This window comes from Pelodiscus sinensis, chromosome 7 (genome assembly GCF_049634645.1).
Source record: "Pelodiscus sinensis isolate JC-2024 chromosome 7, ASM4963464v1, whole genome shotgun sequence".
NCBI lineage: Eukaryota > Metazoa > Chordata > Testudines > Trionychidae > Pelodiscus > Pelodiscus sinensis.
The window spans coordinates 53,522,552-53,540,559 of NC_134717.1; the positions used below are offsets into that span (position 1 = coordinate 53,522,552).

Genomic DNA, 18,008 nt, shown 5'->3' on the forward strand with positions numbered 1-18,008 from the left:
TCCTTCTCTCTCCTACCCTCTTCCCTCCCTCCCCCCACCCCAGTTATGTAAAATAAACAGACGTTTTTGTTTGAAAAACAGGTGTCTTTATTTTACAGTAGGTAGGGAGGGGAAAGGGGAAAGGGGGGTAGGGTGGAAGAAGGCCCCAGTGGGGCATTCAGGGAGAGGTCAGTCCTCCTCCTCCTCCTGGAAGCTCTCCTGCAGGGCTTCCCGGATCCGGACGGCCCCCCGCTGGGCTTCCCGGATGGCGGCGGGGCGGGGCTGACTGTAGTGTCCAGCCATGCGGTCAGCCTCAGCCATCCAGGCTGGCAGGAAAGCCTCCCCCTTTCGCTCACACAAATTGTGGAGTACACAACATGCTGCCACCACGGGAGGGATGTTGTGCTCGGCCAGATCCAGACGGGTGAGGAGGCATCGAAAGCGGGCTTTTAGTCGCCCGAAGGCCCCCTCCACCACGATGCAGGCCCTGGTCAGCCTGACATTGAAGGCCTGGCGGGAGGGATTGAGGTGCCCCGTGTAGGGCTTCATCAGCCACGGCTGCAGTGGGTAGGCAGCATCCCCCACCAGGCACACGGGCATGTCCACGTCCCCGACCCTGATGTGGCGGTCGGGGAAGAAGGTCCCGTCCTGCAGCCGCTGGCACACGGAGGAGTTGCGGTACATCCGGGCGTCGTGTGCTTTGCCGGACCAGCCCACATCAATGTCCGTGAACTGGCCCCGGTGGTCACACACGGCCTGCAGGATCACGGAGAAGTACCCCTTGCGGTTGACGTACCTGGACGCCTGGTGTTCCGGGGCACGGATGGGGATGTGCATCCCGTCGATGGCCCCCCCGTAGTTGGGGAAGCCGAGGGCGCCGAAGCCCCAGATGACGGCGTCCGGGTCAGCGAGGCGGACCACCCTGCGGAGCAGCACCCGGTTGATGGCCTTGACCACCTGCGGAGAAAGACCCGGCAAAGCGCCAATCAGTGGGGCGCCCGGGTGGCTGGGAGCATTCGTGCCCTGGCAGTGCCCCGCGCCCCACTCCCGGTAGCAACCCCCCTGGCGGCGTGTAGTACGGCCAGGACAGACCGACCCCTCCGGTGCGGGGTGCTTTCGCCTCCTCCTGCCGCCCCTTTGTCCCTGGGGCAGCCCATCCCCTCCTCGCAGCCCCCCTCCCTCCCGGCTCGGTGGCCGACGAGTGCCATACCTGCATGAGCACCACTCCGACGGATCGGTAGCTGTCCGGCGTGGAGAGCTTCCATAGGGCGATGGCCACCCGCTTCTGGAGGGGGATGGCAGGCCTCATGCGAGTGTCCCTTCTACGCAGGGCAGGGGCGAGCCACTCGCAGAGCTCCAGGAAGGTGTCCCTCCTCATCCTGAAGTTCTGGGTCCACTGTCGGTCCTCCCAGCGCCCCAGGACGATGTGGTCCCACCAGTCGGTGCTGGTGTCCAGACGCCAGACGCGGCGGGGCACGCCGGTGCCGGGGCGCCACCGCGGCTCCTCCATGGCCCGCAGGGCGGCCAGGCAGAGAGGCAGGGGGCTGACGTGCACCAGGAGGTGCCAGGCAGCCTCGAGCCATTGGTGGCAGGCTTGCAGCAGCAAGTCCAGAAAGTGCACCAGAAGGTGCAGGGTGAGCTCTGGCTCCATGTTGCCACCTGCAGCAGTGGCCCTGAAGGGAAGCACCGACACAGACGGGCACAGAGACCAACGCTTTGCTGTCCCTCGGCGAGGTTGGCAAGGAAGCAGGAAAAGCTGAGAACTGGCTGTCCAGGGAGGTCCCTTTAAGCTCGAGCCTCAGATAGCCTCAGACAGCAGCCACACAAAGCAACTACTGACCTGATGCCCTGCCAGAACCTGTTTTAGATGCCCTTAAATGCCCCCCAGCGTCCAATCAGTGTGGACGCGCTAGTTCAAATTAGCAAAACGCTAATTCGAACTAGTTTTTAGTTCTAGATGAGCTAGTTCGAATTAGCTTAGTTCGAATTAACTAATTTGAACTAAGTTAGTTCGAATTAGCGCTGTAGTGTAGACAAACCCTAAGAGAATATATATTCAAGAGACTATAACCCCGCTGATATAAGTGGGTAATTTCTAAGTGATTTCTAATGAATGGACTTAGTATATCTTTCTAGAAGGCTCTGTGTGGTTAGACAAAAACTGAAGGCATAAGAAGTGAATAAGAAACAAGTGATAACAAAAAAGCACCAAGTAGCTGCTACTTGTTATTAGTCAAAATAACTGTCAAAAAAAAAATGATGGGCTCAAATTAAATTCTTTGAATTTTTGGGTATCTTTCCAAATCCAACTTTAATTTTGATCCAGATTTCATAATTATGCCCTTTCTACTGTCACCCTGAACCCAACCATTTAGGAACATTCAAGATCCAAACATACACACACAGATCTGAATTTTGCAGCTCAGTCACATCTCTGGTATATTCCTTCTGCTTTACTAAAACATTTTCATTCTTCTGTTTTATACCACACTTCAGACATAAATAAAATTAATCTTTCCATATACTATAATCTCTTGGATTTAAAATTTCTTGGAAGATGTTGAAACTTTCCCATTTCACAAATTACAGCAGTAGCAGCTGGTGTACATTCTAAAGTCTCACTTTAGTTAATCTTGTACAGCATGCAGAATCTGTGGCTATTCTTCTTTCTCTTATTAGTGTAAAAAGACACTTGCCTTTAGTTCTACTGAAATCAATCACATTTAGATAGAGATCTCTATCTACTCAAATACATGTACATTTTCCATTGTCTCATTGGGTCTGTGCTGCTTTAAACTCAGTTTGTGCAGTCAAACTAATAATGAAAAACAAGTCAGTCAGATTGAAAAACAGAAAGTTCAACCAGGGGGTCATTTAGCTGAGCTCAGGACTATGCTACCTCTCTGCAGTGGTGGCCACCAAATGACTGAAAAGCTATTAGAATCACGAGAGTATGTCCTCGCTACTGCTGGTCAAGTATCTAGATGCCTTAGATTTCCAAAGTGGATGCAGGTCTGAGTTTATCACAAAGACTGATCTAGTGGGTTTGATAACTTATCCTCTCTCGCTCATATTGGTAAATCTAGACACACTGGGTATGTCTAGACTACATGCCTCTGCCCACCGAGGCATGTAAATTAAGCATACCGACATAGTCAATGAAGCAGGGATTTAAATATCCCCCTCTTCATTAGAATAAAAATGGCCGCCGCATTGTGCCAGCTCAGCTGTTTGTTGGCGCGAAGCGGCAGTCAAGATGGGGATCGGTCGGCAAGGAAAGCCTTTGCCAACTGATCTCTTATGCCTCGTGCAACGAGGTTTACAGGATCAGTCAGCAAAGACTTTCCTTGCCAACCAGTCCCCGTCTTGACTGCCACTTCGCGCCAACAAACAGCTAAGCCTGCACAATGCGGCAGCCATTTTTATTCTAATGAAGCGGGGGATATTTAAATCCTCACTTCATTGACTATGTCAGTATGTCTAATTTACATGCCTTGGTCGGCAGAGTCATGTAGTCTAGACATACCCTCTGTGGTGATGATGATCTGCTTGAAAAGGGGACAGCCTTTTATCAGTTTAAGTTGTGTCTGCACGTAAAACACTACAGCAGCCCAGATATAGCACTATAGATGCACAACTATAGCACTTCATTGTAAATGCTTATTAGAGCCATATGAGAAACCCTTCCCATCACTGTAATAGATGCATCTTCTAAGAGAATTCTTCCCTCAATCTTGTATTAGCTACATGGGCACTTAGGTCAGAGCAGCTGCATCGCTCAGGGGTGTCAGTTTTTCCTATCCTGGAGAGACACTGCTGGATCTAACTTTCTAGTGTAGACCAGCCCTGAGTTTTTACCTCTTAGAGGCATCCCAGAAGGTAGTTTTCGTCAGTTATTTCTCTGCATCAAGGGTCTATCTCATGGAGTTCTGTAAGACTCTCTTTCTCTCTGCCTTTTGTACATATAATGGGCCCTTAAGAGACATAATCAAGAGGACTGGGCTACAGTGTTTTGGTTATATTTCTTACTCTCATTTCCCTGTGTCTATTTCATCTGATGGTGGCAGGGCTCCTGATTGCCTCCTCTGGTGTTTACTCATTATTGGGGAATGGATGATGGTTAGCTGATTGAAGCGGAGTCTGAACAAGATTAAAACAATAGTGTTGGGATGGGGGAAACAATTGAAAAATATGTTGGCCCTTTAACTGGATGTGTTCATTCACCATTTATTACTGAAGTTCACAATCCAGTGGTCCTATTTGATCATCTTCTGCTGTTAAGCAGTCACATGATCAGCTTAGCCAGGGCAGCACTTTTTCCTCTCTAGGTCTCCCAGGGATTGCATGTTCTTTGGATACAGACATTTTTGTTGTGATTTATGCTTTCTGCAGAGGTTAAAGTACAAATAATGTAATTCAATGAGTAATGCTTACATGTCTCCCCTTCTAATGAAACATTATTGTGTATTACAGATAATATTAAATGCTATTTTACGTACAACAAATATTATGAAACATGTATTACTGCCCAGAACATATTTAATGTCATTTCAAAAGATAATTCTGATTTATAAAATAATCCTGCTTCTCAAAAATGATTAAACGAAGCATAATGTTCATCCATTTTCTCCAGGCCTTGCATTTCAAATGACATCATTATTATTACAGCTGACCATGTTGGTCTTTGGGAGTGAGAGGTGAAAGGAGCTGTCATCTGGGTTTCATAATAAATACATCGAACCTTGACGCACATAATTTCTTAAAACCTGTGCATGTAAATTGTGTGCCTGACCTGAAAGTGTGCAAAAAAGCTTTGATTCTTATGAGCTAATTGTGAGAGCTACAGATAAGAGGAATTCTTATAAAAAAAGGAAAGGTAACTCGTGGCTTTATCAATCATCCCACCCCCATCTATGCAGAAAAAGGGCACTCTCCTAGATCACTTAGATCATCCCCCTTCCTTGCAAAAGGAAGTTAATCTGTCCTAACAGCATTGTTACCACCTTATCTCCATTTTTTATCTGGACTCTACAGAGGAGTGACAGGAGTGAGCAGGGTAGGGGAATATATGTTGTTTCCCATCATCCTCACGGAGCTTAGACAGAAGAAATCTCATTGCCAACCCAGTGTGTACGATAGAACTTTAAAAAGCTACTGGCCAATCTTATGAACAGGTTAAAAAAAGAACAGAAGATACCTGTATCTAACATCACATTCAAGAACATGATATTCCAAGGAAACCTCAAAAGTCTTAAGGGATTGGATATGCACATTCCAAAAAAGAACCCAACACAAATATTTGTAAACACGAAAGCAGGTGCCCCCATGATTCAGAATAAATTTCCTCTAGCTCCAGCCCACTGAGGGGACAAGAGAACCCTTGGAAGAAGCTGAAAATTGCCAATCTAAATTTTTGAGACACATTTTCAAAAGTAAAATGGTAGTTTTCGAACTCTCCATGACCAACATTTATGAGACTGTGTTCAAATCCTGTTCACATTAATCATTTAGTTTCATTGACACCAATGAGAATACTTGTATGAATAAGTCAGGCAGGATGTGACCCCAAGGAAGAAGGAATGTATTTTCTTTAAAAATCTGCTGTACATTTTTTAAAAAGCAAAATAGTTATAAAATATGTTAATAATAAATAGACATAATAGATAATATCCGAGTGAGAAGAACACTTTTAAGATAAGTACACATAACAATGCATTTATTTCATGCAAATAATTTTTGCTTTTTAAATAAAGGAGTGAAATGTTACATTTTCCTTTCCTTGTTGGTATCATTATCTTATTTCCTTTAGGAAAATATTGACTCCTATCACATATTTTTGCCCAAATATATCAAGATGTGCAGTTAGAGAAAAATCTGAAAAAGATGATATGTAAGAAACAGTCATTCAAAAACTTGCAGGTCATTTAAGTCAAGAACTAAGTAGATTGAAGTTTTATGCCATCCTGCTATTTTTCTTTGTGCCATTGTCTGCCTGATTTTAGTTCAAGTTCTAATGTTCCTACTCAGTTTTTACTCCATCCTTTCAATGGGAGTTTGGCCATAGTAAAGATAGCAGGATTTGACCCTGTGTTGATAGAATACCTTTTGTAAAGGTTAACAGTTTTATCCAAACATATCTTCCAAATGATCCATTCTCAATAACAATGGCTGTTTTTCAGAAGTCTGTTTTAGAATCATATAAATGTTAGACTGGAAATGTCCCTGAGATGTCATCTAAGTAAACCTTGCCATCCCTGACAGGTGTTGGTTCAACCTGTTCTTTAAAACCTCCACTGATGGAGATTGCAGTCTTTCTTGAAAGCCTGTTCCAAAGCTTAACTAACCATTGTAGTTAAAAAGTTTTGCCAAATATATAAACTAAATCTCCCTTGCTGCAGATAAAACCCATGACTTCTTATTCCACCTTCAGGGGTCATGGAGAGCAATTGTTCCCCGTCTTCTTTATTACATCTCTTGCTATATTTGAAGACTGTTATTAACTGGACCCTCAGTTTTCTTTTCTCAAAAGTAAGCATGCCCAGTTTTTTCAACATTAGTTTATAGTAAGGCTTTCTAAACCTGATATAGTGATGAGGAGTCCTGTTGCATCTTATAGACTAACCAAAGTGTTGGAGCATAAGCTTTCGTGGGCAAAGACCCACTTCGTCAGATGCATGTAGTGGAAATTTCCAGAGGCAGATATAAATATGCAGGCCTCTGGAAATTTCCACTATGAAAGCTTATGCTCTAACATTTCAGTTAGTCTATAAGGTGCCACAGGACACCTCACCGCTTTTGCAGATTCAGACTAACACGGCTACCCCTCTGAAACTTAAGCCTGTTATATTTTTGTTGCTCTCCTATGGACTCTTTCCAGTTTGTCCACATCTTTCCTAAAGTGTGGTGCCCAAAATTGGACACGGTACTCTGAGGCCAGTGGTTGAGTAGAGGAGGACAATAACTTCGATGTCTTTCATAGATTCCAAGGCCAGAAAGGACCATTTTGAAGTCTACTCATGTCAACACTGTCATTCCTAGCATTACAATAACATTTGATTTTGCTTTTTTAGAAATCCTTATTCAAGAAAGTTGGTTTCTATATATGGTATTAGTTAAGTAGCTGGAAACTAAACCAGAACTTTCTTTTACTACTGAAGGTTGATATTTACTTTCATAAGCGCTACACTAGCGCCCCGTTAGTTCGAACTTAATTCGAACTAACGGAGCGCTTAGTTCGAACCAGGTAATCCTCATTCCACGAGGATTAAGCCTAATTCGAATTTACTAGTTCGAATTAAGGGCTGTGTAGACCCTTAATTCGAACTAGTGGGAGGCTAATGCTTCCCAGGTTTCCCTAGTGGCCACTCTGGCCAACACCATGGAAACTCATCTGCCCCCCTCCCGGCTCAGGACCCCTTAAAGGGGCACGGGCTGGCTACGGTGCCCGTGCCAGGTGCAAGCCTGCCAGCACCCAGCCAGCAGACCCTGCACCTGGCACGGCTCGAACCACCCACCCGATGCCCCCCAGCCCTCCCCCTCTTCCCGGGACCAGGCTGGCAGTTCCCGGGAGCTTGCCCGGGACTGCAAGAGGCGGGCACCAGCCTGGGCTAGTGCGGACATCGTGGACCTCGTCCACGATCTCCGCACTAGGCACAGGAAAGTGGCCAGCTAGGGCAGGAGAGCTGCCAGCCTGGCCATGCAGGAGCAGGTGTGCATGAAAATCAAGGGGGTCCACTGAGACCCCCAACCCTGAGCCCTGAGCTTACAATGGCCGTACTGGGTCAGACCAAAGGTCCATCTAGCCCAGTAGCCTGCCTGCCGACAGCGGCCAACCCTAGGGACCCTGGAGGGGATGGACCGAAGACAGTGACCAAGCCATTTGTCTCGTGCCATCCCTCTCCAGCCTTCCACAAACCTTGGGCAGGGACACCACTCCTACCCCCTGGCTAATAGCACTCTATGGACCCAACCTCCATGACTTAATCTCACATCACTTTAAACTCTGTTCTAGTTCTAGCCTTCACAGTCTCCTGCAGCAAGGAGTTCCACAGGTTGACTCTGTGCTTTGTGAAGAACAACTTTCTGTTACTAGTTTGAAGCCTGCTACCCATTCCTTTCCTTCGCTGTCCTCTAGTCCTTCTTTATGGGAACTAATGAAGAACTTTTCTGTATGCACCCTCTCCACCCAACTCCTGCTTTTAGAGACCTCTATCCTGTCCCCCCTCCGTCTCCTCTTTTCTAAGCTGAAGAGTCCCAGTCTCTTTAGCCTCTCTTCATCTGGGACCTCTTCCCAACCCCTGATCATTGTAGTTGCCCTCCCCTCTCCCAGCCTCTCTCTTCCCCTCTCCCACCTCCTTTTCCCAGTCTCCTCCAGTTTTGTTCAATAAAGACAGATTCCATTTTTGAACACAATTGTCCTTTATTTTGTACATCAAGAAAAGGGGCTAGGGAAGGGTAAGTGGAAGGAGGTGAGAGAGGAATGGGGTACGAGCCCCCAATGGGGAGGACTGGGCTGGCTCTGTGGGCTTCTGGGTGTGGAAGCTCTCCTGCAGCCCCCCAATTGCCCCCTCTCCCCAGATGGCAGCCTGCGGCAAGTGCAGCCGGGCTGATGGCCGAGTGGTGTGATGTGCCCTGTGTGGGTACTCCGGGCACTCCAAGCCAGGACTGGTTTTCAAGCGGGGCACCCCTGAGAACTGTCTGTCTGGGGTGGGGGTCGGGACCCTTTAAGTGCAGCCCTCGGCTAGCCTGAGACAGCATCTCCATGCTCTAAGTCCTCCTCTCATGCCCTGCCGGCACTGCTTCCGGCCATCCTTAAGCCCGGTTCAGGGTCCACTTAATGTGGACATGCTAGTTCGAATTAGCAAAACGCTAATTTGAACTAGTTTTTAGTTCTAGACTCGTTAGTTCGAATTAGCTTAGTTCGAATTAACTAATTCGAACAAGTTCGTTCGAATTAACGCTGTAGTGTAGACGTACCCTCAAGGGGAGAAATTAATTTTTGTAATGAGCTAGATACTATCAGTCCCTATTCAGATCCATTCTAATGGTCTCAAGTTTGCATATGAATTGCAGCTCAGCAGTTTCACGCTGCAGTCTGTTTATGAAGGGTTTTTTTTTTCAAAGCATGGCAACTCTAAGTGTTATAACTGTACAGTATATATTAACTTGATTTTTTTTATATGCCAAGGTCTCTTCTGTGAAAACTATGTAATATAAAAATGGCGAGCCAAATAGGGCCTGATTTTATATGAGTGAAAAATGAAGGCGGTGACATAAAAAGCCTTCTTTATTCTTGTGTGATCCATATGTGATCCGGGCCAATTTGCAGCTTCGCAGTTAAATGGAGAATGGGGGCTGTTATATCCCCATTTCTTCTGAGTTGGAGAGGTCTTCACCTTCCCATACATCTCCAGCCTATTGTGCTGATGAACCTCGTGGAGGTAATTAGTTTCCCTGAGTAAGTTCCTTGGGACAGAATGTTTTCTAGTGTTTTATCCATGTCCTGGAGTGTTCAAAATCTTTTTGTTTTGTTTTCCAACATGCAGCTCACTCAACATTTCTTAGAGTATGTCTACACTAGCCCCCTAGATCGATGTAGGGAGGCTAATGAGGGTGACCGAAATTGCAAATGAAGCACGGAATTTAAATATCCCGCACTTGATTTGCATGTGCCTGGCTGGTCGCCATTTTAGAAATTGACTAGCCCGAAGTAACTGCCCCCGTCTACACGCGGCAGTGAAACGGGATTCCGAAATAAAGCCCTAACTCGAATTAGCTGGTATTCCTTCTGCAATGAGGTTTACCAGCTAATTCAAGTTAGGGCTTTATTTCGGAATCCCGTTTCACTGCCGTCTGTAGACGCAGGCAGTTACTTCGGGCTAGTCAATTTCTAAAATGGCGACCGGCTGGGAACATGCAAATCAAGCGTGGGATATTTAAATCCTGTGCTTCATTTGCAATTTTGGTCACCCTCATTAGTCTCCCTAGATCGATCTAGGGGGCTAGTGTTGTAGACATACCCTTAAATTCAGTTTAGGGGATGAGGCACATTCTATTCACAAATCCCGTCCCTGAAGGCACACATTGCAGTAACTGAAAGTAGCACTCTCCCAGCAATATCCCTATTAAAAACTGCAGTAAGAAGTTTAATATATTGTGGGATTTACTGACCATGGAGAAATAAAGGAATATTAGTAAGGATACATGTGGTGATTTTCTTAAAAAATTGTATCTGTTTAGTAAACACATTGAAGATACAAAAAATGTCATTATATTCCATTATTTCTTCAGAAGTTTTTCACTTTAGTGCAGCTACAAACCATTCTTTCATTTTTACTGCATTATTCGTTTTGTCTTTTAAATACATATTATTTTTTTGTACTCTTTTCAGACATTTATGTTTTGTGCTTCATTTTTTTCTTCTGTATCTGTTAAAAGGAAATTAAAAAGCAACCTTTTGTGTGCATGATTCACTGTGCGATATATATTTCAAGTTCGTTTTGCATTTTTGCACAAAGCCAAAAGATTCTGAATATCTGGCACTGGAAATATTGTGTTCTTGAGAACTGTTCCTGCAAACAAAGTGCAAACATGCTTAACTTGTCTCAGATGAATAGTGCCAGTGGAGCTATGAGGACTCTATATATGCCTCAAGATAAGCGTGCATTCAGAAGTTTTCAGGATTGGGGTTTATATCTTTGGAAAAAGACTGCCCTTTTATTAATTATGTCTGATTTTTTTTTTTTACAGGAGGGGTTCAAAATGGGACTAACTCTGGAAGGCACAGTATTTTGTCTGGACCCACTAGACAGCAGGTGCTGATGCCAAGACCAGATGTTTGAAATTCTTATATGATCCTTTATTTTTAATTCAGAACAAGTATTACAGATGTTATTGATGTGCCAAAAATATATTTTTCAACATGTTATCTCTTGTGAAGTTTGCTTCTGTAAAACTCCAGCTTAGGTTCAATATTAACCTGTACAAATGTAAAAAAGTCACACTTGTATATGAAGTATGAATTAAATTACACTGTTGTATTTCTCACTCTCATACTTGGGCAGACATTCACAATATATAATGAGTATTCACATTAAGCTGGGGCAGTTCTTTAAAGAATTTATAAATACCTCTTTCTGTTAGTAGACAATATAATTTTTGCATAATATTTGAGCGGTAACATTTTAAAATTAATAGCCTCAAGCCACTATTTACTTTCAGGTACATAGGATGATTATTGTACAGTTAAAAAAATTAAATACCAATTAAGGAAGTAAAACATACTGCAAATTAGTATGTACATAACAGATAAATCAGGATGCCATGTAATTAATTCCAGTTAACTGTACACAATCACTGTACTCTGTGAATACTATTATTGTTAGCCTATCACATATGCAATATTTTCAGCCTTTAATTCACATTTTCAAATGCAAATATAACAAATTAACTATCAATATGCTAGCTAATGTTGCTGAGTGCATTAGGGAAGTCTAGTATACATGTTACAGTTATTTTGTAAAATGAGAAAACTTAATGCTATGCATTTCTGGTTTGATGTTTTACAGCAAAGCTAGTTGCACATACTCTATAGTGTTTGTAATTTGGAATTCATTACATGACAGCTATATTTAATGTTCTGAAAACTAAGATCTTCATCCTAAATAGCATGTAGTAACCCCATTGCAGTCACTGGGACTACTCGTGTAAAATTACTCACATGCTAACGTGTTTGCAGAGGTAAGGCCTTGAAATGTGGAAAAGCACTATAGTGTTACTGTTAAATGTCACGCTGCAGATCTACAGCTTGTAGCAACAACTCAGTGAAAGCTAAAAATGAAACCTTAAATACCCACCAGTAGTTCACACTACAGAGCTCAGTATTAAAAATATTTAAAGAAAATAAGATTCTTGCATTGTGATGAATAAATCACACACAGTATATTGCTGCTGGGTGTTAGTATATTGTTGACTTGTCTATGCAGACTTTTCACTAATCTTTAACATAAACAATAAGTGAACATTTTCTTTGTGAATACTTGTATTCAGCTGTGAACTTGTTCTTTAATGTTTATACTTTGCCATGATTGTGTTCAGTGTGTGCCATGACCACATTTTGTTACAGATATTCCCTTCCATCCATAAAACCCTCATAATTTCACCCTTAACACATATAAGTAGAAAAAGAACTTCCAGGGGATTTTTAGTCAACTTGTTTGGTGTCTTTTTTTTTTCAAAGACTTACTTGTCGTGATGTATTATGGTTCATGAAATGTTGCTTTTGAGCTTATTGTCTTAAGGTTTACACAAAATGCATTTATGCAATATTACATTTAAGCATCTGTCCCTAGGCTCTGTTTCAGCAAAGTACGTAAGCACATAGATAATGTTAAATATAAGAGTAGTCTCATTAGCATCAGTGGAGGCTACTCATTTGCTTAACGTTAGACATTTGCATAAGTAACTTTGCTAAATTGGAGTCTTATTATTTTATTTACGTCTTCCTCTCTTACTTCTTGCTCAGTATTCATATACAGATGCCCACACACGCACGCACATGCACATTCACACACATATATCTAATCACTAATAAATAGAGTAGTATATGTTTCATAAAGAAAAGTCTTTATAATTTTGTTTGTCTTATAGTATTTTGGAATTTGTATAATGAGGATGTTTAGTAGCCATATCGATGGCTTTTTTTAACAAATAGAATTTGTATTTTTATTGTACTTTAAAAAGCTTGATGTAATAAGCATATATTTAGTGGCCATTTATTATCAATGGTAACACAATGCTAAGATATTTGCACATTTTAAAAAGCTTTTTCTTTACTGATTTTTATGTCGACTGCAAACAGCATGGTTAAAAATATAAACAGATCAGTGCAGAAATAATGCAACAGTGCATTTTTAATGAAAATGTTTAGTGATCTGGTTCAAAATTGTATTTGTATGTAATCTCAATTGTCTGTTTAATTTTGCCTAAAATAAATGTTTTTAAATAAATCTCATCATAGAATGTTCTGTTCATTTAGTAAATTACACAGAATTCAGTATGGGGGGAAGTCACATAAACATCCTCTCAATCATCAAGAGTCACATGGCAAGGGACCCAGTATTTCAAAGTTTTACACTTATGCTTAGCTTCACACATTGTGACAGATCCTCAGCTGATGTAAAGTGTTGCAAGCTTACTCTTACTTATTGTAATTTGACTTCCTCTTTATGAATTAGAGAAAGTTTCCAATAATAAAAGATGTCTCATGTCGTGTCCCGTACATCATGATATTTTGTACAGGTAAATAGAAATTGACTCTAGGATACTAGATGTTATGGCAATCATTTTAATAGGTACTGTCATTTCATGAGTACTGAGCTAATAAAAAATAAAAATGGTCAAAAATAATCTTTTTTATTTTAATCTTTATAAAACATTGCACTTTGATACTTTACTGGAATTACAACTCATTACAACAAATCTGGAAACATTGATGATAACTGCAAGCCTTTCATTGATAGAGTTTGACTTCAGCTGTAACTGCACAGGGAAGATTTACAGGTGTGGCCCCTGCAAGTGCTGACAAGGAACAGGTGTGGTTTATAGTCTCCACATTTGGAAATGTGAACACACCTGTTATTCCCACCACACGGGGCATTCACTCCTTTGTATCAATATTCCAGAAATGTTTATTCCTAATTTCTATCTGTTAAAACAACATGTAATGGCACATTGCAGATATTGCAGATTCACATTGTGCATTGAGGTCACTTGGTGGCTGATCCTGTCCCATTGAAATCAATGGGAAATGTACTGCTGACTTCAATGGGAGCAGAATCATGCCTTTGGAACTTCTTGTTTATCAATTGCCAACAATACTTAGAGTTTCTCTGATTTTTTCTTTAACAACATGCTCCATTGTCTAATGCTTTTTAGACGGCATGGCATGTTGTCTAGGACTCAGAGCATATGACTATATGAATTGCAGGCTTTGTGTTCTAATTTCAAGCTCTTCTACTGTCTCACCGTATGTCCCTGGAGAATTCAGCATAGTCTTAGCTTACTGAGCTCCGAAATGGTAATCACAACATCTACCTACCTCATACTTGTAGTGTAGGGCTTGCTTAATTTGTGTTTGAATGCAGAAGTCTGTGCTTTATGAATAGAGTGACCATTCATCCCATTTTTACTGGGAAAGCCCCATATTTAAGCCGTCTTCCAAGTATCTGGACTTTTTTTTTTTTTTTAAAAAAGGGGCAAAATGTCCCATATTTGCACACCCTCTGTTGGTTCTTAATTCCCTGGTCGGCGCAGTCACAGCAGCCTCCTGTTTGTGGCTGGCAGAAGAGCAGGCACTAGCATATGGTGTCTGGAGTCAGGCAGGGTGCCAAGGGAGAAACCATGTAGTAGTGTGCACCTTCCCTCCTTGTGCACACTAAAGAAGGGGAGAGCTCTGCCAGCCTTTCCAGTAACGTAGTGCTGAAGCCCTGACCTCCTGCACTGCCCACCCCCCCAAGGGCTGGAACTCCTTTCTCTGGCACCCCTACCAGTGGCTGAAACTCCATTCCTGGTAGGCCCCCACTGCAAGGACTCAGCCCCATTCCCAGGTAGCCCCCGCCTCAGGACTCAGTCCCATTCTTGGATGGCCCCCATCATAGGGCCACCGCAGGGCTCAGCCCTGTTCCTGGGTGGCCTGTAATGGACAGCAAGATGAGGACCAGGCAGTCACTTCTAAAGGGCAGTAACCATTCGTTGTAAGTATATATTTTAATTTTTACCTATTATTAGTTATAATAATGCACATGTCTTTTTCATGGGTGCTCAGTCAACTTCATGCTATTTTGAACATTTGTATTGCATAGTTCTGATTGATAGCCATTGAACTTGCTTAAATCCAAGTGATTTGTCATGTGTCCTGTATTTGGCATAGGGAAATATGGTCAACCTATTTATGAAGCACAAAAGAACATGCTGCACCAGTGGCAGCTGCCTGATTGGTCTGCTCTTTTACTTCTTTCTCGTGAATGTCATTTTTCCCCTGCTGGATCTCTAAGGGCGTGTCTAGACTGGCATGATTTTGCACAAAAGTGGCCGCTTTTGTGCAAAATCTTGCCGCCTGTCTACACTGGCAGCGAGTATTTGCGCAAGTACACTGACTTTGTAATGTACAAAATCAGTGGTTCTTGCGCAAATATTCCGACGCTCCTGCTCAGGGATAAGCCCTCTTGCACAAGTATTCTTGCGCAAGAGGGCCAGTGTAGACAGCCATGTTAATTTCTTGCACAAGAAAGCCCGATGGCTAAAATGGCCATCAGCGCTTTCTTGCGCAAGAGAGCGTCTACACTGGCACGGATGCTTCTGCGCAAAAGCAAATCTTTTGCGCAAAGGCACATGCCAGTATAGACGCTCTCTTCCGCAAATACTTTTAACAGAAAAACTTTTCCGTTAAAAGTATTTGCGCAAAATCATGCCAGTCTAGATACAGCCTAAAGGTTTGGTCCTGACTTCTCCACATAGGATCATGGAATCAGAATCCTAGAACTGGAAGATCTCTCAAGAGGTCATGGAGTCTGGTCCCCTGACCTTACAGCAGGACTAGGCACTGTCTAGATCATCCCTGATAGATGCCTATCCAACTTGCTTTTAAATAACTCCGGTGCTATCCATATGCATTATTGTATTTTAATTCCATCTGTCATCTGATTGAATGCCAGGTTATTACACCTTCCTGAGTTATGCCAACACCTGTAAATAAGGTTTTGAACTCGTGTATCTGCAACTTGGAAATCTTCATCACTCCCACTGAATCTGCCTAATCCATGCTGTCAGGTTTCCATATGTATTAGCAGAGGTAAGCTTTACTAGCAAACTGATTTGCCCTTTTGCATATCTCTAGTCCAGGAGGTTTCTGTTTTCTGATGGACTAGCAGAGGGTATGTCTACACTACAGCGCTAATTCGAATTAGCACATCCAGACTTAGGGTATGTCTACACTACCCCGCTAGTTTGAACTAGGGGGTAATGTATGCATACCAAACTTGCTAATGAAGCCCGGGATTTGAATTTCCCGGGCTTCATTAGCATAAAGCCAGCGCCGCCATTTTTAAAAGCCGGCTAGTGCAAACCCCGTGCCGCGTGTAGCCGCGCGGCACGGGGTTCGCACTAGCCAGCTCTTAAAAATGGCGGTGCCGGCTTTATGCTAATGAAGCCCGGGAAATTCAAATCCCGGGCTTCATTAGCAAGTTCGGTATGCATACATTACCCCGCTAGTTCGAACTAGCGGGGTAGTGTAGACATACCCTTAAAAACTAGTTTGAATTAGTGTTTTGCTAATTCAAACTAGCATGTCCACACTGAGTGGACCCTGAACTGAGGTTAAGGATGGCTGGAAGCAGTGCCGGCAGGGCATCAGATTAGGACTTAGAGCGTGGAGCTGCTGCCTCCGGCTAGCCGAGGGCTGTGCTTAAAGGGACCCGACTCCCACCCCGGACAGACAGTTCTCAGGGGATCCCCACTTTCAAAGTAGTCCTGGCTTAGAGTGCCCTGAGTGCCCACACTCGGCACATCACAGCACTCGGCCATCAGCCCAGCTGCACTTGTCACAGGCTGCCATCCGAAGGGGTCAATCGGGGGGCTGCAGGAGAGCTTCCACCCCGAGGAGCCCGCAGAGCCACCCCAGTCCTCCCCATCGGGGGCTCGTACCCCATTCCTCCCTCATCTCCTTCCACTTACTCCTTCCTAGCCCCCCTTCCTGATGTACAAAATAAAGGACACGTGTGTTCAAAAATAGAAACTCTCTTTATTGAACAAAACTCGGGGAGACTGGGAAAAGGAGGTGGGAGAGGAGAAGACAGAGGGTGGAAGAGAGGAGGGCACCTCTCTAAAATGATCAGAGGTTTGGAACAGGTCCCATATGAAGAGAGGCTAAAGAGACTGGGACTTTTCAGCTTAGAAAAGAGGAGACTGAGAGGGGATATGATAGAGGTCTATAAAAGCACGAGTGGTGTGGAGAGGGTGCATAAAGAAAAGTTCTTCAATAGTTCCCATAATAGAAGGACTAGAGGACACCAAATGAAATGAATGGGTAGCAGGCTTCAAACTAATAACAAAAAGTTCTTCTTTACCAAGCAAACAGTCAACCTGTGAAACTCCTTTCTGCAGGAGGCTGTGAAGGCTAGACCTAGAACAGAGTTTAAGAAGTGAGATAAAGTGATGGAGGTTGGGTCCATGGAGTGTTATTATCCAGGCGGTAGAAATGGTGTCCCTGGCCTCTGTTTGTGGAAGGCTGGAGATGGATGGCACGAGACAAATGGCTTGGTCATTGTCTTCAGTCCATCCCCTCCAGAGTCCCTAGTGGTGGCCGCTTTCAGCAGACAGGCTACTGGGCTAGATGGACCTTTGGTCTGACCCAGTACTGACATTCTAAGCTCAGGGCTCAGGGCTCAGGGTCGGGGGTCTCACTGGACCACCTTGATTTTCAACTGCTCCTGGGTGGCCATGCTGGCAGCTATCCTGCCCTAGATGGCCACTTTCCTGTGCCTACTGTGGAGGTCGTGGATGAGGTCCACGATGTCTGCACTAGACCAGGCGGGCGCCCACTTCTTGCGGATCTGGGCAGGCTCCTGGGAGCCGCCAGCCTGGTCCCGGGAAGAGGCGGAGGGCTGGGTGGCATCGGGTGGGTGGCTCGAGCCGTGCCAGGTGCAGGGTCTACTGGCTGGGTGCTGGCAGGCTTGCACCTGGCACGGGCACCGTAGCCAGCCCGTGACCCTTTAAGGGCTCCGGGGCCGGGAGGGGAGCAGAAGAGTTTCCCAGGTGGTGCCCAGAGTGGCCACCAGGGAAAGCTGGGGAGGGCTAGCCTCCCACTAGTTCGAATTAAGTGGCTACACAGCCCTTAATTCGAACTACTTAATTCGAACTAGGCGTTAGTCCTCGTACAATGAGGTTTACCTAGTTCGAATTAAGCGCTCCGCTAGTTCGAATTAAGTTCGAAGTAGCGGTTTGCTAGTGTAGCTCCTATCAAAGTTAATTCG

The 18,008-nt window shown here is 44.1% G+C and overlaps 1 protein-coding gene across 15 annotated transcripts in view; it reads left to right on the forward strand.

Moving 5' to 3' along the window:
• Positions 1-12,986, forward strand: part of GULP1 (GULP PTB domain containing engulfment adaptor 1) — a 369,257-nt gene extending 356,271 nt beyond the window's left edge. For all 15 annotated transcript variants that reach the window (XM_075933787.1, XM_075933780.1, XM_075933782.1 and 12 more), the window contains one exon: positions 10,729-12,986. In XM_075933787.1, the coding sequence (XP_075789902.1) occupies positions 10,729-10,750 (22 nt within the window). In that variant the 3' untranslated portion in view covers positions 10,751-12,986. The remainder of the gene's footprint in view (positions 1-10,728) is intronic.
• The last annotated feature ends 5,022 nt before the right edge of the window (positions 12,987-18,008 follow it).